The sequence below is a fragment of the Ursus arctos genome, unplaced genomic scaffold (genome assembly GCF_023065955.2).
Source record: "Ursus arctos isolate Adak ecotype North America unplaced genomic scaffold, UrsArc2.0 scaffold_13, whole genome shotgun sequence".
Taxonomy (NCBI): domain Eukaryota; kingdom Metazoa; phylum Chordata; class Mammalia; order Carnivora; family Ursidae; genus Ursus; species Ursus arctos.
This window is the reverse complement of record NW_026622797.1, coordinates 19,493,210-19,515,206: the sequence shown is the minus strand read 5'-3', so window position 1 is coordinate 19,515,206 and position 21,997 is coordinate 19,493,210. Positions and strand designations below refer to the sequence as shown.

Sequence of the window (21,997 nt, the reverse complement as noted above, 5' to 3'; positions counted from 1 at the left end):
GAGAGGGAGAGCGCGAGCAAGTAAGAGAGGAAAAGACGTGCAGTTCTGGAGAAGGAGGCAGCAGATAAAAGTGAATACAGGTATTTTCTTCCATCCTGATACTTGCCCTTTATCTTGCTGGTTAGAAAAAACTAAGAAATCAACAAAGACTTCTCAAATGACAATGGATTTAACTGACATACAAACCTCTTCACGCTTAAAAGGCTACCTAGATTGTTCCCATTACAAGTTTTAGAAAAACAATATTGCCCAAAACTCTTCAGCCTTTCAATACCCCTAGATGGGACCACTTTCAGGAAGACACGGAAGGGTCACAGAACGTTAACCAATGAGTTTTCCGTACTAAAAAAAAAAAAAAAAAAAAAAAGACTGCTCACCAGTAAGACATAGGTGAGCAATGGTAATCAACAAACATCTCCTACAACATGCAGAAAATCTACACTTAGAAACACTGCTTGGAATTTGTCAAACAAGTATTAAAATTTTATTCAAATGAAAGTTTTTCCTTTTAAGTTATTGAGCCACATAAAGGGAAAATATTAATTTTATTAGAATTTGAACAAATGTTGCACAAAGAAAACATTTTAACAAAATCGTATGGTGGCATAACAAACACAAAAGAAAACAGCCAAAGATGTGTAAAAGAAATGTAAGGTGGAAAACTGTTAAATATCTCACGATCCAGTGTAGAAACAAGAAGTCTAAACTTAAAAACCAAACAAGCACAACCACAAAACAAAAAGTTAATGTTTGTGCTATCCTAACCAGACACATTCTTCAGCAAAACTTTAAAAGGCAGTTACATTTTACAGTATTTGATCTCATTTCTGACTTTTTCAGAAACAGACTATTTCTATAATTCAACCTCACAGTTGAAAATTTAAGCACTGAGAAATAATCATTCTACTAATCAAAATGATAGGTGAGGCAAAACAACCTATTAGTCTTTAATGCTATATTTTCAACTGTTAATAAGGGCTTGAGTCAATCAAAAGAAGTCGTAAGCAGTTCAGAGTTCTTTTCTAATGCCCAAGGACACTTCTGCCCAGTCTGACTGCCATAGTATTGTTACCCTAGTAACTACAGAGCACTCTCAGGGGCCAATGTCGGAAGAGAAGACACAATAGAAGTTTGGCATTTTATAGCAAGGTAACTTGTCACCACTTCAGACTACCAAATATAGAAGTTACTTAAAACAAATTAAGTATTCCCCATCTTTGCAATTTATTTCAAAATACCGATATATTCATTTTTTTAACTGAATCAGGTTAAAAGTGTTAATCAATTTGAAAACTACCATAAGATACTTCAAGAATAGGACTTTGAATATTTTTCCTCTTATACCTTGACCTTTACAAAAAGATGCAATTGTGACTATTTTGGCAGAGAAGTCTATGGGAAATAAACCTGGAAATGTTTTAAGGAGATTGTCAGCCAAGACAGATTTCTCCATTTCATGATTGTCATCTTGCAAACATACCAAATTTCACATTGTTAAACATCTTAAAACAATATAGTTGTGATTTTTATAAACATAAAATGGCAAAAATTCTAAATGCTTAGTAAAAAAAGTTAAGCCCTTTACATTCTGAATATTTGAAATTTATTCACACAATATGCCCAATCTGAACTTTAAATGAGGTATATTTTCTTCTTTCCAAATATCAAAAGCCTAGCAAATATATCATACCATGAACAGTTTCAAATTAAAATAAATTCAGAGGCTTTTTGTTGGCTTTCATTTTAACCTGTCCTAAAACACACTGCCGTGAGTCTTTGGATGTGGCGTCTAAGAAAAAAGGGAGCTGCACATGGTCACTCTCTCTGTATGAGAGCTGCAAGTACATAAGGTGAAAACACTTTTGCGGGTATTTTTAAAACAGGATAAATGCATTACCAAACATTAGTCATGATTTTAAATATTATGTAAATACATATTAAAGCTCATCTATGTATCCACAATCATATAAGGGGAGCACTAGAAAATAAAAATCTTATAATGATCTTATGGCAGTCCTTAAGCAATTGAATGTCTTCATCTGAAAAACCTATGCTGCAAAAATTTGCATCAAAGTTTTGCTTTCTGAATGCATGGGTTATAACCCACAGAAAACATGAGGAACAAATTGTTTGGTCAGGATCTTGTTAGTTTAAGAAAAAAAAATTAAAAAATCAAAATATGCACACCATTAAAAATACTAATTCTGAAAATTATGCAGCTAAAAATTAAATCACCCTGTCCAGCAAGTTCCAAAAATTTCACACATTTCAAACATTAAGGCAACTTTTTTCCAACTAAACAGTACTTTATAAAAATATATGTCACTTCAAAACATTATATACATAGTGGCAATAAATTTAGCTAGTTGTAATCTTTAATACATTAATAAAGTGTCACATATTACAAAGAAATTATATTAGGTGCTTGCATGTATGCGCAAGTGGAGTTACAGTTTTTAAAGTACAGGTTTTAAAACGGAGCGAAGTGAACGTCCCTCTTTAGTGAGTTCTCGTGTCACACACATACACGGCAATGGGATTGCTTCCTCGCGTTTCTCTACAATATTGTAACTGCATTTCTTCAAGTGGTCAGCCATGCTTAGGATGTCAGCAAATTTCCATTCAGTAACAGAACAAAATGCAGTACTGAATCGCCATACCTAAAAGAAAATTCTACTTCAGATTTAAATAAGTCAATTTATAAGAATCAAAATACACTTCTTACTCCAACTGCAAATATTTCTACTATTAGAGAAATATCCAATATAAAGTTCCAAGCAGTTAGCTACAAAACTGAAAAGGAGTAAATCCACTTGGAGGCAGATCTGTTTCTCAAATACTTGTAGGATAAATCACTTCTATGACATTAAAACTTCAATAAATGCAGTAACCAAAAAGAAATAAATAAAAAGCAAAACTCAACATTAAAAACTATATCCAACTTGGCTTATGAAGCAATTTTTTAAAAGATGTTTTTATTTGAGAGAAAAAGAGAGAGAGAGAGTATGCAAGTGGAGGGAGGGGGAGAGGGGGAGAGAGAATCTCCAGCAGACTCCCCGCTGGGAGCACAGAGCCCAACACAGGGCTGAGATCATGACCTGAGCCAAACGCTTAACTACGGAGCCACCCAGGTGCTACTAAGCAATGTTTTTAAAAATCTAACCTTGTAAATTCAGAGGTACTTCCTAAAATAATATATTGCACACACTTTTTTTATCCTATCCAACTGGCCATATAGAACTATTCAGAGTCTGGAGATATTGATGATACATGTGATATTTTTTTCCCCAAGTTTTTCTTCCATTCCTATTACACTATATGAAGTATACTAAAGAAATACACTAATGTGGGACGCCTGAGTGGCTCAGTCAGTTAAAGGTCTGCCTTCAGCTCAGGTCACGATCCCAGGGTCCTAGGACTGAGCCCTGCATTGGGTTCCCTGCTCAGCGCAGAGTCCGCTTCTGCTTCTTCCTCTCCCTTTGCCCCTCCCCTTACTCACGCTCCCCCCCCCCCCCCCCCCCCCGCCAGCCCATCTTGCTCACTCTCCCGCTCTCAAATAAATAAATAAAATCTTTTTAAAAAATACACTAATATTATGCCAAGGTACCTTATCATTCCACTATTCATAAGTACCAAAGGTATTTAGTAATATTTATGAATACAGGTACTCAATTTATTCAAAATGTTTCTGAAAATTTACATAAAACACTTCTGTAAAATGAACCTTATTCTATTCCAAATCATTGTAAAGTGCACTTCTAGGCAAAAATTCACCTGCTATCTCTATCCATGTGTCTGTTGGTAAAAATATGAGCTACTTTCCCTTTTACCCACTCAGCAGCTCCAAGCCTTGAAACAATGTCATCTTATTAGCCCAGCAATGAATGGCAATTGTGGCCCCTTCTCATCTTTACAGTTCTAAGAATAAAGCTACCTGAACACAGGAAATAAGCACAAATGGAGGACAGCCCCAGGTATCAAGCATGAATGGGATAGATCAGGCGTAGGCATCCTAGTTAAGCTCATCAACAGGGAAATGTTAGAGCACACTGAATGCACAGTAACCAGCAGATATTCTAGAAAGTGCCTGTGGATTTGAGGAAAGGCCTCAGCACTCATTAAGAGCTTCTCAGGAAAGGAGGGTGATGCCTGCCAAGGTGGCTAGATACCTTCAAATTCCATGCAAACACTTTTACTTTTCAGCCGGCAATAGAAACCACCGTTGTTCAGCACAAACAGTACTTACTCCCTATCTTCCTTAGGATTATATCAATTATGCCTCCTGTGGAGTTCTTTCCCAGGAGTCGTGAAGGCCTAGAGAGTAGCTACCAACAGACATTACAGATATCACTAGACTCCCTTACAATTCCCTATACCTATGAAATTACAAGAAGAATTAGGAGTTTTGTTAAGCCTCGCAGAACAAATTCATGAAAGATTCGATGGTGGCAGACAGCCTCCCCATTTTCACAAGAGTCTGGTGAAACAAACTCAGAAAAAAATGGATGATTTCCATCTCCTGATGACAAGGCTTCTTAGCAATGGGCCAATTTTTCATTCAGAAGCATTCCTCAAGTATTTACTTAGTGCCCACTGTATGGCAGTGCTGTCCTAGGCAGCAGATATTTTGGTTCCCAGAGAGTCTCACTTTTCAAGGAACTTACAGTCTAATGAAACTGGCAATTTATCAGTGAATTACAAACAGCACGGAGAGCGCTCTAGTAGGGGTACACCGAGTAGGGGAAGCCTACTCTGTATAACAGGGCACCACAGGAAGACAGAGCAAGTACACCTCCCTGAAAGCTTCAGGGTAGGGTTCCAGAAGGCTCTACTGAAGAAGTAACATCTGTAGAGTGAGCAGGGTATATAGCTAGAAGCTGAAGACCACAAGCTCCAGACGGGTTCCCTAGGTGTGACTCCATCGATGAGTCGGACAAACTACTTTACCTCCTAAACTTCAGTTTCTTCCTCCATAAAACAGAGACACTAGATGAAACAGGTTAACAGAAGTAAAATGCTTATTAGCACACTGTCTAGCATGTTGCAAATGCTCAGATGCAGGTACTGTGTTAGGGACAGCACATCCAAAGGCCTTGAGGCAAGAAGTCAAGAAAGAAAACATCAGGAAACTGTAAGCAAATCAACATAGCTGGAATATAAAGTGACAAGAGAAAACTGAAGAGATTAAGTAAGGACAAGATTACTAAAAGTCTTAAATGGTTTATTAAGGAGTCTTTCTCTGTCCCAGAGCAATAAACAAACATTAAGTTTTTAAACACTACAGTGTAAGAACCGTGTTTAAGAAAATATTTATCACTCTAGTCCTTATGTACAGAGTATGTTGGAGAGGGACCCAATTAGAACAGAAACCCAGATAGGCTTTTGTGGTAACCAGAAGAGAGCTAAAGGGGACAGAGCTAGGTAAATGGCGGGGGAAACAGTAAAGCAAACCTCAGAGGTAGGAAGAAGGGAGACTCAAGAGGACTTTATGATTACCTAGATATGGAAATAAAGGGGAAAAAAAGAAGTCAACCCTAACTCCCAAATTCCTAGTTTAGGCAATTTGATAGATGATACTGCCACTTGCTGAGATTTTTTTAAAATTAAGCTTTTTCCTAGCTCTTTTTTTTTTTTTAAGATTTTATTTATTTATTTGAGAGAGAGAGAGAATGAGCAGGGGGAGAGAGAGAGAAGCAGATTCCTGCTGAGCAGGAAGCCCGACGCGCCTGACTCAGGGCTCGATCCCCGGATCCGGCTATCATGACCTGAACTGAAGGCAGACGCTTAACTGAGTGAGCTACTCAGGTGCCCTGTCACTTGCTGAGATTAAGAGCAATACTCGGGCACCTGGGTGGCTCAGCTGGTTGACCATCCGACTCCTGATTTCAGCTCAGGTCATGATCTCAGGGTGGTGAGACTGAGCCCCAAAATGGGCTCCCTGCTCAGTGGGTGTCTACTTGACATTCTCTCTCTCCTTCTGCCCCTCCCCAGTGTAAACACAAGCTCTGTAAAATAAAATAAATAAATCTTTAAAAAAAAAAAAAAAGAGGGAAAAAGATGTGGAGTAGGTTGGACATATTGAATTTGATGAATCTGTGAGGTAACCATGTGGAGATGCTTGTATATAAGGCTCTGGAGCTCAGGAGAGAGTGGCCAGGATATAGATGTGTGAGTCATCTGTATAAATGATGGCAATTTAAACTCCAAGAGTAGATAAGATTTTCTGCAGGAATAGAAACCCCAGAAAATATTTCCCCTCATAGGTCAAAACTAGTGGGCAAGGACAAAACAAGACTATGCTCAGAGTATCCCACCCCAAATGGAGGAAAGACACCAAGTCCTCTGTATGTGTATACATGCATATACACAGCAAGTATGAAACTTTCTGCCATCAAAATTCCCATTTGGAAAAAAAAAATCATAAAATAAATAGTATGTTCATTTGTTGGTCAAAGCTTTAGAAGAACAAAGATGTCGAATTCTGAAAAACTGGAGCAATGAGTGAAAGTCAGGAGAAAATTTTCTAAGGGTAGTAAGAACAAAGTAGCCAGAAACTGAAACCCTGTGCAACCAAGGTGAAACTTATCATTTTTTCCCCTACTTTATAAAATGCAAAATGTCATATTATAAACATTCTAAAATGAAAAACTCCAGCAATAAAAGACATTTATAAAGCCCTCTAGTTTCTATTAGATAGTGCCTCAAACAGAAAGTGGGCAAAAGTAGGGGTGCCCGGCTGGCTCAGTCAGTAGAACATGCGACTATTGATCTCAGAGTTGTGAGTTCGAGGCCCAAGTTGGGTGCAGAGATTATTTAAAAATATAATAATAATAATAATAATAATAATAATAGTAATAGTAATAATAATAATGTGTGAAAAAGTGGATTTTCACAAGAGAAAAATGGTGGGCCCAGGACTTGCTCCCCGGACTGTCAAAATCTCCAGTTCAAGCTCCCAATATGCAACACTCTCTTGTACTGTACTAACCCAGAGCCCCACACCAACAATATCAAATCCAACTACCTTACTCTTTCTTACCTCACTTCAACCTAACACATTTCCACACCCATCATATTTTCTAGCCCCCAAATACTCCATTGGTCACTTACTAGTAGTAGCAGTTATAACTTTTCTCCTTTCTTCCTATTTAAGTTCTACCTGAAATAATTAAGTTCTAAGAAAGAAGTTGCTTTGAATGGAGAGAAACCGCAATTGTAAGCAGCAGAAAACCTTCTTGCTTCCTCCATTGTCCTATGGTAAAAATGGTTTGGATGGAGCTCAAATTGGAAGGTGGTTAACACGGACTCAAAGGAGTTGTTACAGTACAGAACTGTTCACCTGAAAACACAGAAGCGGCCTCAGCCATATTAGATTAGAACCTAGTACAAGGATGTCTGCAATAAATATGTAATTATGACAAACAATTCTAACTTGGTTTTTCATTAATTATCATTATTTTTAAAAGTCTGTCAGATTAAAGTGTTAAGTTTTAAGGACAGTCAATTTTTCAACAAGATCTTAATTTTATTAATTCTGCAACATTGTCCACTGTATGTCAAATAAGGGGATGATACAATTAAGATTAAACTAACCTTTTCTTTTATTTGCCATGACGAATTTCCTTCTGGATACTTCCTTTTTCCCCACTGCAGTATGACCATTCCACGAGACTGAAGCAGGCTGCCACACACATCCCTCATTAACCTGGATACACATGAAAGCTGGCATAAACTGAAGCCATCAAGAAAGCCTGCAATATGTTGTAGGACCTCAAAAGGAAGACTACTTAGATGGTCACTATGCAATCCCAACACACAGTTTCTAGCAGGCTCTACTAATACTGTAGATACACACGGCTGAACTCCAAATGACCTCAAATGGCGGTCATGTATAATCTTTGCTCCTTGTGTTGATGGACAAAATCTACGCTGAGAATAGGTACAACCATAATATGCTAAAGGACATCTCTGTTCCATCCAGCCATTGAGTCCAGCATGAATGTCACCATGCACGTTCTTAAAATGTGAAGAAAATTCTTTTCTTCTAAATAACTGTCCACAAACAAATGTAAACATTGAACGCTGCTTGGGTTGGTACCTAGCAACACATTCCAATACTAAATCCAGCCCAAGTGTCTGAAAAGGACTTGGATTTGAAAGCTGTGGGTTGGCATGATCACAAGCTGAAGCTGAAGCTATTTCCCCAACCATTGTATTTGTAGCTAATATTGCAGATGGAAGTGAAAAAGTCTGAGTCCCAAAGTCAGTGTGATAAACATCAACCATGCGACTATCAGATATACCCCTCCCACCTGGAGAATCTCCTAGACAAAACAGCAATGCTGCTGTGATTAGATCTATTCCTTGGAGGCCCATTGGATCTTCTGCAACTTCCAAATCTGATGTATCTACTGCTTTATCTTCTTTTGGTTTAGACCAACATGAGTTAGAAAGAAATTTGAATGGAGGAGGATGACTGAAAGATAAGACATCCACATTCTTCAAGTCCCCTAAGTCTACTTTTCTCCAACACAATGCTCCTTCATCCTCATCATTTGGCATGAGGATATGCTGAACTGTGCCATTAGGTAAAGCGCTAGATGGTATTACTTCCCTAAGTTGTGCTGCTACTGAAAGTGAACTGGAAGGTTCTGAAGTGCCATCTGATGCTATACATTCTCCATTTGTTAAGTTACTTTGTTTTGAATCACCATGTAATTTCTGATTTTGGTCTATGGCCTGTGTACATATATTTTCCAAAGAAAAGCCATTACAAAGAGCAGAAGTGCCGTAAGAACTGGTATTCAAGTCATACAATAAATCACTTGAACCATTTTGTTCAGACTGGACACTCAGACTTGTGTCATTATGGTCAATTCCACCTACGGCTCCTATTTCATCCTCATAAAAATGGTCCTGGTCTTTCAAGTGTCTGTTCTGCAAGTTTCCTCTGGCATCTTCCTCTTCATTCATTTCATTTGGGGAAGTGCAAAGACTTGTACTTAACATGCCAATGTCTCTTGTGGCGGTATTCAGGATATCTAAAGCAGCAGCCAAACTTCTGGTTGTTTCTACAGTAGCCTGATAAAGTGCACCATAAGATTCTTCATCAACAGACACCAAACCATTAGTATGTGGTATTTCTGGGACACTTGATTTAACTGAGATTTGTTCTCTAGTTTCTGATACTTTATCAGTTGCTTTTGACATCATGGTGGCTACTTTGAGAGATTCTAAGAGCATCCTTTGGTCTTGAAGGGCCAAGGCCATATCTAATTGTGCCACTTCATCAACATCTCTGCTTAGATTTTCATACGATTTCCGATCTGCGTAACTAACTGGCCATCGGTTCCACTCCATAGTACAGCACACCACACTTGCAGGACACATTTCTAGATGTTCAGCAACTTTATTTCGAGCCATTGTAAACGGACATCCGAAGTCACTATTTAAGCAAGGCACTCGTTCAAATGGACATAAAAGTCGGTGCTCATCAGCTTTACAAGAATGGAAAACTGCTCCACACACCAATGGACAACCAATCAAGTCACAGGAAATCCCAGGCTCTGGTCTGGTCATACACCGTCTACTGACACAATTCACACAGTGCGAGTGCTGCAGCTCCTCCTCCATAACGGCCAGTCCAGCTCTAGTTGTTGAGATGGAAAAAAGATAAGAAGTCAGGCAAAAAGTGGTGGATTTTTAAAAACTGTTGAGTAACAAAAATCAAGTCATAAAGGTATATATATAAAATAAACATATTTAACAAGTTTACATACAATCAATTCATCTAGAAACAACTTAAGCACTTCATTTCAAGTAACAATGCAAAAGTTCATTTTTACATATCATGTAACAATATGCCTGAGGCTAAATGTTTCGAACTATAATGCTTAAATTCTAGTATACTGTGTAGTATATAAATTGATGCTAAAAACAAATTAATGCATACTTGACTTTATTTCAAACAATGCTTTAGCTTTTACTTTTTTAGTTTCAACTAAACTGATTCTGAAGCACTCCATAGTACACTGACCTCATCATATTCCTGAGAGAATGATCTGGATTTCATGAATATACTTAACTAAAACTATTAGTTTTCTTTTTATTCCCTCTAAATATAGGAATTCATTTAAGATTTCATCTCCCAACCACTCCTTGTAACATACGCCTTAATACCTTCTACAACAAATCACCATAGTAAGCCTTAATTAAAACACAGGGAAACACCCAGAAAGTGTAAGCTGCAGCTCCAGTTTGTGACTATGGGCAAATCACTTACTTCTGAGGGCCACACCTTCCATTCACTCATGCAACACCTATTTATTGTTTAACTACTATGTACCAGGCACTGTGTTCGGTGCGGCAAGATAAAGATTAGTCAGACATGGTACCTCCTCTCAAGGAGCTAGAGCAGAAGGTCAGAGATACAACAGTAAAAATCATGTCACATTATTATGTGATCAATCTGACAGAAGTAAAATGGTAACACAGAGAAGATAATTATCACTGTGGGTAGGGGCTAGAGAAGTAGTCTTCAGTAGTCTTCAAAGATGGGAACTCTTAAGCATAGGAGGGCATAATTGGAAAGGAAGGGAAGTATTCAGCGCTAAGTAACAACATATGTAAATGGAGAAAAACAAGAGGCAAAACATGTTCAGGGAACCTCGAGTTTCCTAGTATTGCTGGATCACAAGGTGAAATGCTAGGTAGCTGTGAGGGATGGAGCAGGATGACAGACGTAAAGCAAATCATGAAGACTGTGCTATATACTACTCTAAGGAGTTCGCACTTTAGGTAACAGGAATCCACTAAGGAGCTGAGCAGAGAAATAATATCTATAAAATAACAGGAGGGGTTTACAGATACCTAATGGTCTTTCCTGCTTTTATCAAGAAAAAATTTATCCAAAAATAGAGAAAGCATCAACACGATATACTGATTTAATTATAATTATTAATCCTATTCGATGTATCTTCGTCTATAATCTTCAACTTCTTTATTGGCTTGTCTCTATGAGCAGTAAAAACTTAAAACACTATTTCATCTTTAAAAACCTAAATAATAAGGGGCGCCTGGGTAGCGCAGTCGTTAAAGCGTCTGCCTTCGGCTCAGGGCGTGATCTCGGCGTACCAGGATCGAGTCCCACATCGGGCTCCTCCGCTGGGAGCCTGCTTCTTCCTCTCTCACTCCCCCTGCTGTGATCCCTCTCTCGCTGGCTGTCTCTCTGTCACATAAATAAATAAAATCTTAAAAAAAAAAAACCTAAATAATAAAATATCTCCCTTCTACTACTATTCTTTTTTCCTAGTCAAGCTTCCAGAAGAAAAACAAAAAACAATTTAAAAACAAAAACAACAAAAACTCTTCATACCTCCCATATTCTCTTCACCCTCTCATCTGGCTTTCTTTTGACCACGAGTCATTAAAACTGCACTGAGATCCTTGGTGCTAAACCCAAAGGGCATTTTTTTCCAGACTTCATCTTCCTTGGCCATTTACCTCTTTATGCTGACGATTCCCTCCTTTTTGAACTATTTGTCTTTCCTTAAAATGTTACATTTCCCTGGTTTTCTCCCTACCTTTTTGGTTATTCCTTTATCTCTTCTAAAATATTCCTCTTCTCCGGGGATCATGTCATTCCTTGCTCATTCTATACATTCTCCCTGGGTGCTCTCAATTTCTCAAAAGCTTCAATTACCACCCATAGGCTGAAATCTTTTTTTTTTTTAAAGATTTTATTTATTTATTTGACAGAGACAGCCAGCGAGAGAGGGAACACAAGCAGGGGGAGTGGGAGAGGAAGAAGCAGGCTCATAGCGGAGGAGCCTGATGTGGGGCTCGATCCCAGAACGCCGGGATCACGCCCTGAGCTGAAGGCAGACGCTTAACGACTGCGCCACCCAGGCGCCCCCATAGGCTGAAATCTTATCTATACCTCTTGCCCAGATCCCTCTCCCAGACTTCAGATCTCTACAGCCAATTACTTATTATACATCTCTACCTCTCTGTATGGGACAGGCAACTCATCTCAACATTTCCCAAATTACATTGTAACAGATAATAATTTTCTGGGTAAGAAGTCGATTCTTACCTATTTTCTTCACTTCAGTGCATAGAAGATTACTAGCTTTCTGACATATTTTTCCATAAATGCTATCTGAGTTTCAGGCAGCTAATGTAAACTACTCCAGAAACTGCTATTTATTTTCGTCCAGCCCAGGGCTGATTTTCCCCAAACAATAACAAAAGTCTACCTCATGTTGACAGAGCTCTACTGACTAAGTAGAAAGGTTCTCAGTTGATATTATGGTACTTACTGATGCTGGGGGGCAGGGAGGGGGCCAGGGGAACAAGGCATGCATTTAACAACAAAACTATATTTTTTAATTGTGTTTAAAAATTACAAATTATGAATTAAATACTTCTGCATGTTTATCCCCATAAATTTTATAGGTTAAGACAGAACCTATAAGTTAAACACAGACATGCTAAAAGAGTCATAATAGAAAAAATGACAGACTGATGATAAACATTTGTAAATTAAGCAGATGGTCAAAAAGAAACCTTAGTAAGAAGTAAGACAAATTTTACTGAGTGATTAGATTGTGAAAACAGCTGTAGCTTTCTTATTGTGCAACAACTAGACGGAGTTCATCTCACATGCTGAGGGTTATAAGCTTGCCTGTTACTAAAAGAGAACCTAAAAATACAAGCAGTTCCAAAGAAGTGACCACTGCTCTCCTAACTTGTAGGAACACTTTATGTTATGTGCACATCACATGACCACACCAGGAAGAACACATCTCAAAAACATCACTTCATTCCAAACTGTTTAAAATAGCAACTGCTACAAACAACGAAGTTAAATGTAAAACGGCAGCTTTGAAAGGAGAGCTCTTCCAGCTTCAATGTCGTTTGTTCCACACTACTCCCCTTGGAATAAGAAAAATGTTTTTAAAAAATAAAAATAAAAGCATCCACAGCAATGACGCTACAATATTTATTTATTGAAGCAGACTTAGAAGGAAAAAAGCACACGAATTGTGTACCAATTTTCTCCTTTACATATACCATTTCACTTAGTGTCCCTTAATCCTTTTAACAACCCAGAGGAAACTGAGGTTCGGACGGGCTTAAGGGACCCACCCAAGGTCATCTAGTAAGTGGCAGAGCTAGGACTTCATATCTGATCAATGCACACGGACAACAACAGACATGTTTACTCATAGAAGTTTAAGAAAATAGGCAGCACTTCAGTAACTTGTGATCCAATTTTAAGATGTTATTTGAGGAATGGAGGTTACACAACTTTGCTTGTAGTTTATTCCAACACTTAATCACCTCTATGGTCAAGAAAGTCTTTTTGGTCCTTTGTAATTACAATAGCACATAACCTTGCTTTGAGTATCAATGTTTAACACTATTTTTAAAATAACTTGCATTTATAATAGTATCAACTTACAGAACAAGAATATAAATCTAGCAATTCTCAAAACAGCTATACAAAGTAGGAATCAAGTTTAATTCCATTTTACAAGAAAATATATTAAGAAATAAGTTAAGAAAAGCACTAGATAATAACCAAAGAGTATCCTGGGGATAGAATCCTCAGCTTCAGAATTTAAAACTTCCAGATCCATTCTTTTTCTAATCAAGATCATTACCACATTAAATAAGCCTCCATAAGGTATTTTGCAATTGCTCATAAATCCTACGAAACGGTTTAAAACATCCGTCCCTGATTTATCAGTTGAACAGTGACACAGCAGGCCCATTAGAAAACATGTTGCTAAACTTGAGGCTTCAATTTCAAGATAAGCTTAATTTACAACTCCTCAATATTAAGTTTTCTTAAACCTTCCTGAGAAAAAACTTAGCGTTTCAAATAACATCTCTATAATTTACACTTAAAGTTGTATGACTGGAAAAAGTCTCATTAGACTAGAAAATATTTGTAAATGATTAAATGCTTTACAATAGTTTCAATTTTCTCCAATAGAAATTCTTTTTTTTTTTTTAATGATTTTTTATTATATTATGTTAGTCACCATACAGTACATCCCCGGTTTCCGATGTAAGGCTCGATGATTCATTAGTTGTGTATAACACCCAGTGCACCATGCAATACGTGCCCTCCTTACTACCCATCACCGGTCTATCCCATTCCCCCACCCCCCTCCCTCCAATAGAAATTCTTGGCCAACTCATACTCTGTGACTGACAAGCAATCCATAAGAAGTTTTAAGACATGGCATTTTCCCATACAGTGAAAGGAGGCCTTGTCATTTAAAGCTATTTCTATACATAAAAATAATTGCCCTCAAAAAACCATTTATTTTTCCAGATTCATTAAAATAATTAAGGAGATAAATAAATAAAGCATTGCAAGTTAGCATGATTTTAAAATATGCTAAGTCAAGTCACCCAAAGCACTCAACACAGCCTGCTGCTATGTGTGCCTCCGTTAGCAAGACACATGCATATATGCACAGCACCCCTTCCCCGCAACTGCTGCCTCGAATCTTTAGGTCTCAGCTTAAATCTTACTTTCCTCATACCAAAGGCAAGGTATGGATCCCATATTATGCTGTGTGCTCGTTACACATTGCATTTTTCCTCGTAATACTAGTCACAACACTGAGGATTATCATTATCCTTTAATATCTATTCCCATAGGAACACTATAAGCTCCATGAAGGAGGCAGGACCATCTCTTGTCTCATCCATTCTTGTATTTCCTATATGCCAGACTGTGCCTAACTGGAGCTTCACTTCTTTTAGAAACATGAATAAATCAAAGAATTATACTATAAGAAACACCCAAGTGGATTCCAAAACAAAATATTTTTGATTTCACAGAAAACTACATACTTCATGAAAAAAATACCACCTTATAGACCTAGTATTACACAATCAGATTGAGTCAAAATACCTTATTGTACCAGTCATAAAAAACCAATAGCGCTCAAACATTTACTGAGTACCTAAGTCATATGTTCCAAGCATTATATAGAGTGTAAGATAAATCATCTATGAAAAAAAGCAAGTCAAAGACAAAAGGAAGTCAAAGAAACTTAATTTCAACCTTCCGTTATTTTAAAACTCTTAAAAAAACAGTTATAAAAGGCACAGAAGTAAACATTTACCAGTATACTGTCCCACTACTTTAACTCCCTAATCAACTCTGTGCTCTGGTTACTGGTTAGTCGAATATAGAAGGCATCAGCTTCAAAGAGAAAAGCAGAGGTGGAGGTGTCCACACTTGCGCACGTGCCTGAGGAGGCGCTGGGCTAAGAAGCGAAGCTCCAAGAAGGAAGTGCTATCAGCCGACTGCTTAATATTGCAATTAACATGGTACCAGATGAAACAGTTCCACTCAAACAATAAGATTTGCTTCAATATGAGGATGAAATGGAACTACAGACAGACTTGTTCAATTAGTTAACACAAGTCCATGACTGAAATTTTACATTTAGCAATCAGTTATCAGCTCCTCTAAGCAGGTCTCATCCTTCTTGTACGGTCGGAGGTACTAGTCAGAGTAATACCATTAAATACAAACACCTCTTGGCTGATTTGCTGATCAAGTGCAACCAGTTTCAAAGACCATAATAAATCTATAACCTCAGCTGGACATCTTAACTGGCTTAAAAGGGGCGGGGGGGGGGGGTGCAGTGACTAGGCAAGATTGAAGATCCACTTTCGTTAAACTCCCAACTCAAAGCACATGCCCTCCTGATGAGTCCAAAGTGGCTAAACGCGTTACACTGTATACATTCTTTCTATTAAATTTTAGTTCTGACTTTTTATAGAATGATGACCTAATTAAATGAAAAATTTTGTCAAATTTTTCACCCTTCCAGTTATGATATAATCAAAACATATACCTTCTATGTCTAAATATGGTCATAAGTAGCTTATTCCAAAGTGAAAGTTCTACTTGCAATGTTCTCCACTAAATAAGCAAATGAAATTATTACAGACTTCCATCTGAAATTAAAATAATACTAATATTTAATACTCAGACCAGAACCTTTGTGTTGAGACTCAGATAAAAATAATCCACCCAAATGGTGGTACTCAGCTTATTAAAATGGGCAGCATGGCATCGGGGAATGGGCTTCCAAGGAATCTCAGCTTTGTGACCTTGAGGCAATTACTCCACTGTGAAAACAACCTAGAAATCTACGAAGGTTGGTTATAATTATGTGTGTGTCCAACAGAATACAATGTATTCCTCAGAAAAGGGATGTACTTCACTTTACACAACTGCCACATTTACATACACAGTACTTTATGTAAAATTATTTTTAATATCAGGTCATTTACACTTATAAAGCTTATAAAAAGCAACTGTATGAGGAAATAGCCTATATTAGCATTATCCACTCAATAAATAAATAAATAAATAAATAAATAAATAAAAAGACGTACCCTTTCTGTAAAGAATTTTCAGAGACTGGGTTTTAATTGAGGTATGCTTACCTGTATTTAACTATCTAGCTATCTACACTGTAAAAACCATTAGCCCAATGACAATCTCACATATTCATCAAACCGAATTTGAAATTAAATATTTTATGTAGCCTTTTGATAGAGGACTTTATCAAAGAATTCTACAAATACAATGTCCTTTAATGGAACAATCATAGGAACTCATTTAAAAGATGTATCCAAAATCACACAAAATAGTATAGGGCTTATCCCATTTAAAACCCACATTCCAGTAATATGGTATATTAAATAGTAAACACACATTAACCAACACCTATGTGGTGACCTCAAAGTACCTCTCTAACTATATATATATATTATCTCAAAGTACTACTGACCTTTAATAGGTATTTTATTATGACACTTTGTATTTTTTAGAAGTCTCCAATGCTAGAGATGGAGAATGTTGGGTTGAAATTAAATACCCAGCACACTTGGAATGCATAGAAGTTTGCCTATATCGGAAACTTCAGTTCTCTGATAACACTCACACAACTCCACCCACCTACATTTCCAGAATCACATAAAAAAGCTTATGTCACTGCATTAAAGTATTAGATAAGAACGAATTGGTAACTTAAAAGTTACCAAAACACCATGTTATCCTTAATTAAGCTTCTGGAGTAAGAAACAGTGACTAAGCATAAATAACAACAGTGATTCAGCCAAAAATTCATATTGAAAAACTGAACCCTTAGAAAAATCCTAAACATATATTTCATGCAATTCTGTTCCCTTTGCTGCGTCGAAAACTGGAGTGCTTTCTAAAACCTTAATAAATATGAGCAAATGCAAAATCTGTTCCTATAACCTGTGTCTCTAAAGGATACAACACAGTACTGAAATGCAGTTTAAGAAAGAAAGAAAGAAAGAAAGAAAGAAAGAAAGAAAGAAAGAAAGAAAGAAAGAAAAAATATTTTTAAAGTTCAAAACGTTTGGGAAGTTTGTGTTTGAAGAGTTTTAAGTTAATCTACACTGATAACAGAATGCCCATAAATAGCTTCATCTTGGATCAGAGTCAACAATGTAATTATGGAATAAAAGGTCAATTCCTTCCCAACCATCTTTTATCTGGGACTTACGACATGACTCAAAAAGAAAAACAAGAGAGGGGAATGGAGTACAAGAACCATGGTAAACAACATACTGCTCGCCAGTCTATATCCATTCTCCCAAAGACACAGTTACAAACATACTCAAAGGAGATTACTCTGAATTCAACGTGCACTCTATGGCCCCCTTCCAAGCAGTGTTCCACGAGACAGGACACAAATAACATGGAAATGGTCATACCCCCACATCTAGAAAATCAGGAAGTTTCTCTTTAATAAGGACTGAGGCTAAGACGAAGATCCACTCACTACCATGAATGGAAAAGTTACCAACTTCACTCATCCGTGAAGACAGCAGACGATGCCTCCCAATTTTACTTTAACCCATCTGTCCCCAAACGACCCAAGTTTTTAAAAGGCAAAAGGAAACAGAAGCCGGGTTTTCAAGGTTCTTAGGGCTTCCCAAGTTTACCTCCCGCTTCACTCCTCCCTTCCCTGCACACAGACAGACACCCAGGCCAGGTGACACCGGGGTCGGGCCCCGGCTTTGGGTCGCCATTTGCTGGCCGCCTCCACTGCGGGCCCAGCAGGACGGCCGGCGCGGACGCCCACGCAGCGGACGCCCTCTTGGCGCGCCAGGACTGCCGGCCCGGGACCCGCAGGGCCGACGCGGGCGGTGTTGATTTACTCCGCCCGGGCCCGGCCCGCCGGATCCACAGCCGCCGCCGCCCCGGCTGCGGGCCTCGCACCGCCCGGCTGCCGCCTCGGTCCCCGGCGCAGCCCGAGCCGCCCTGGCCTCCCCCGCCGGCCTCCCGACACTCACCGCCCCGCGCGGCCGAACCGCGGCCCAGGCCCTCGCTACCGAGGCCGCCGTGCTCAGCTGCTCCGCGCGGTCCCGGCCGCTCCGCGCCCCACACCCCCGAGCGGCCCGCCTCCTCCTGGCCTCTCAGCCCCGCCGGGCCGCCGCCTTTTCTCCTCTTGTCCAGCTCTTCTGCCTCCTCCTCCGGCGGCCGTCCCCCTCGAGCGCCCCGCCCCGCCCCGCCCAGCTCGGCCCCGCCCCACCCCGCCCACCGGACCGGGCCCGGCCCGGCCAAGGCGGCGGCCGCAAGCCCAGCGGAGACGCGCACGCTGAGCCCGGCGGGGACGCGCACGCTGAGTTCGGCGGGGACGCGCACACCGCCCACTGGAAGCGAAGAAGGAGGGTGGGGTCTCGGTAGTTCTGGGCTTCGCGCGTCCAGCGAGGGGATTTCCACTGGGCCCCACGTGCCCTCCCCGTCAGTGCTACCAGATCTTGTTGGACTTCGGCATCTTGTGTTCCTGGAAGGAATCTTAGACCCGTAGTTTTGGAAAGGAGGAAACAGGCCCATGCAGATTGGCGTGTTTATCTCCCTAAATTGTAGGACATGCAGCCAGATCCCTTAATTCTTGCTGCCGTGTTCTTCGCATTAGGTCATATAGGAGGAAGCGGGGCAGCTCTCTTTGAGGATCTTTCTGAAGATCGCTGCCACAGGCCTTCCCGCCTACTAACTCGATGCACCCGAGTCCTGTAGCTTAGTGTCCTTTGTAGGGTTTTATCCACCCCGGAACTGAGCTCAAACCAGAACTCAGGCGTCACGAAGCTTTGCTGGAGCCCAGGCGGGATAGCCCACCAAGGTCTGTTTCTGGAAGGGACTGAGGTACACAGACCACACAGCAAGGTAGTCTGCATGGAAAGGTGCTATGACCCCACTTTCGCAGAAGACTTTACAAATGGTTGAGAATTAAAAAAAAATCACATGGCCATATCAAAGAATTGAGGTCCGTTGTCCCGATACTACCACCACGTCTTGGTCTAGGGCCAAGAATCGGATTCAGAATCTTGGGTGGGGGGGTGTCTCTCATCCCCTCACCCATATACCAGTGTCCATCCCGTGGGCTCCTGCCCAGTACCAAAGCAAGAGAACTATGACAAGGAAAATGGCTCTAATCCTGGCCTTGTGGGTGGGGGCAGAGACGGGAAAACACTGTTTTGTAATCTTTTCCGTGGCTACTATTTACCCCCAACTGGTATGGCTTGGAAAAGATCACAGGTAATTTTACATACTGTAGAGAAGTGACTCTCACACCTTTAGATTTTAAAGACCGATATATATAAAACAAAACAAAACAAACTGAAGAAAGAACTTAGATTACTAACTAGCTTTTTATTGTGCTAAGAAAGAAGTAAAAATTGCACGGCTTGTATTAATGCTTCATTTCATAAATGAAAGGGGATTTTAATACCATTAGCCGGGACATAATCACAGAATAAAGGTCAGTTCTTTAAATGAATACATTTAGCTTTTTGAAAAAGTCAGTCTATTTTTCTTATTTTGTCAAATTTGGCTGCAGATGGACTCTGGTCCTCAGTCCAGAGTTTGAGAGACAGAACTAGGCAGGAAGCCTAGCGAAGCAGGCGGGATGACCGGGTGAGCAAAGACACGGGCGCTGCTACAGTCTTGCCCTCCCCTGCTCGCCATGGTGGATTGAGTCAGACATCTGCCCTTTGCTTCAGTTGTCCTCCTACAAAATGAAGTGGCTAGATGATCCCTAGAGCCCTTTCTAGCTTTAAAACCTCATGATTCCATGATTGTACTTATTGAAACCTGGGGCTTTCCCCTTTACTAAATCACCTGGCTGATACTAGTAAAGGGCTAGTAAAGGGCTTTCCCTTTTACTAAAAGTAAAGTAAAGGGCTAGTAAAGGGCTAGTAAAGGGCTTTCCCCTTTACTAAATCACCTGGCTGAGGGGCTGAGTCATTCAGGCTGTAAACTTTAGTCTTCTTTGCCCCTTCCACCTCAGTAATTTTCCATGTCCAGGCAATCCAAAAAACAAAAAATCCTTTCTTGTTGTCTTTCACCTTCATTCCTAGTTACCATCCTAGACACATTTCGATTTCTGCTGTCACCTAACCAGTCTTTTCCTCCTCCAGTGTTTCCCACCTCAAACCTGCCACTGACATAGTTCTTCCTAAGACATCCTTTTCATAATGTTATGTCTCTATTCAGATATCCATAATGACTAGGGCCCATGGGTAAAGTCTCAAGTCCTGCCTCCAGTTGCTCAAAGGACATCTTTTCATTCTAGCCTGAATAGTTTCCTTTTGTTCTCCACCAGACACCACACACAGTCCAATTCCAAGTCACCTGTACCCACGTAAGAATAGTGCCTGAACTTCACCCTTTAAGCTCTAACCCCACGTCCTATGTGAAAGGCACGTACTATTTATTTTCAGCACTTTGACCTGTGCTTCAGGCCTCTGTTACCTGTTTTTCAAATATATGTCAGCTTACAGATTATCTCAACCCCCAGAAGCGTGTTTTTAGTTTTTGTATCTCTTGTCTCTGGTATCCTGCCATGCATACTGTAGATACTTAATGAATACTTGCTACTTCATAAACAAAATATGCACCCCTCTCATTTCATCCTTTCCTCATTTTCATTTTCTGTCCTGTGTTCTAACTCCTCGGATAGACTTCTTTTAGTGTCCTATCAAGGAAATGTATTTAAAACTTCAATGGCAAGCAAAGAGAATGCCAGGAATCACAGGTTTCCTCAAATATGCTCTCTTCTCTGGTATACATATAGTCAGCATAGACTTCTAGAGCAAAGCTATCATCTGTGCAGCTTAATCACCCAGAGGAGTGAAAGGGACCCTGGAAACTTAAAGTGAAAAAAGAGGTCTGGCTATAGGACATTGTTGAAATTGTCAGTCGTGTGCATTTTAATGTTTCACAATTGAGTCTCACAATAAGGAGTAGGTAAGTTTGACCTACCTATTGCCTTAAAAAAAAGGGGGGGGGGGAGGACCTTAAAGTTCCTCAGAACACACTCTGCAGTTTGTCTCACACTGGTTTAGATGAGGCATAGCTCCTAGTGGTTTTTTCTAGAGGCCATTCTCAAGATGGGGAAGGTATAAGAACCATAAGAATATAATAACACCACAAAGAGAAGTACAAAGCCTAAACACCAGACTAGACTGTAGGAGAGAGAAGTTGCCAAAGAATGCAAATTCAGTTGATAAAACAAATTTAACAACCAGACGAATTGTTCTTCCCTTTGTTCAATGTCAGGCAAATAATATTCACGTCTAAGATTTTCTTTCCTACGCAGAGCAGCCAGCACTCAGGTAGCCCAGGGACCAAGGCAACAGATAAGTCTGCACTGAAGTTTAAGTCATGTACTAATTAAGGAAAGCATCATTGGCCAGAGACAAGTGTGAGAGGGTGGGGGCTGATTTGCAGCTGTGAAATCATGGGACAATCGGAATTCCCAGCTGGGACTGCGGTGGGAAATACCATTCCACTTTTGTGATATGCTCATAAGGAATTACAAAAGAGAAAGAGCCACTTTGAATCACCTAATTGCCAGAGTTTAGAATCTAATAGCTATAATTATATTTTCTATGTAAGTTTCTTTGAAGTATGTAG

The 21,997-nt window shown here is 39.6% G+C and overlaps 1 protein-coding gene across 1 annotated transcript; it reads right to left on the bottom strand.

Moving 5' to 3' along the window:
• Positions 1–461: 461 nt before the first annotated feature.
• Positions 462–18,535, bottom strand: FBXO30 (F-box protein 30). The gene is made up of 3 exons (XM_026504984.4): positions 18,373–18,535; positions 7,594–9,649; positions 462–2,660 (listed from the first exon to the last, which is right to left on the bottom strand). The coding sequence occupies exons 2-3, from the start codon at positions 9,631–9,633 to the stop codon at positions 2,457–2,459; spliced, it is 2,244 nt and encodes a 747-aa protein (XP_026360769.2). The 5' UTR covers positions 9,634–9,649; positions 18,373–18,535; the 3' UTR covers positions 462–2,456.
• Positions 18,536–21,997: the final 3,462 nt, after the last annotated feature.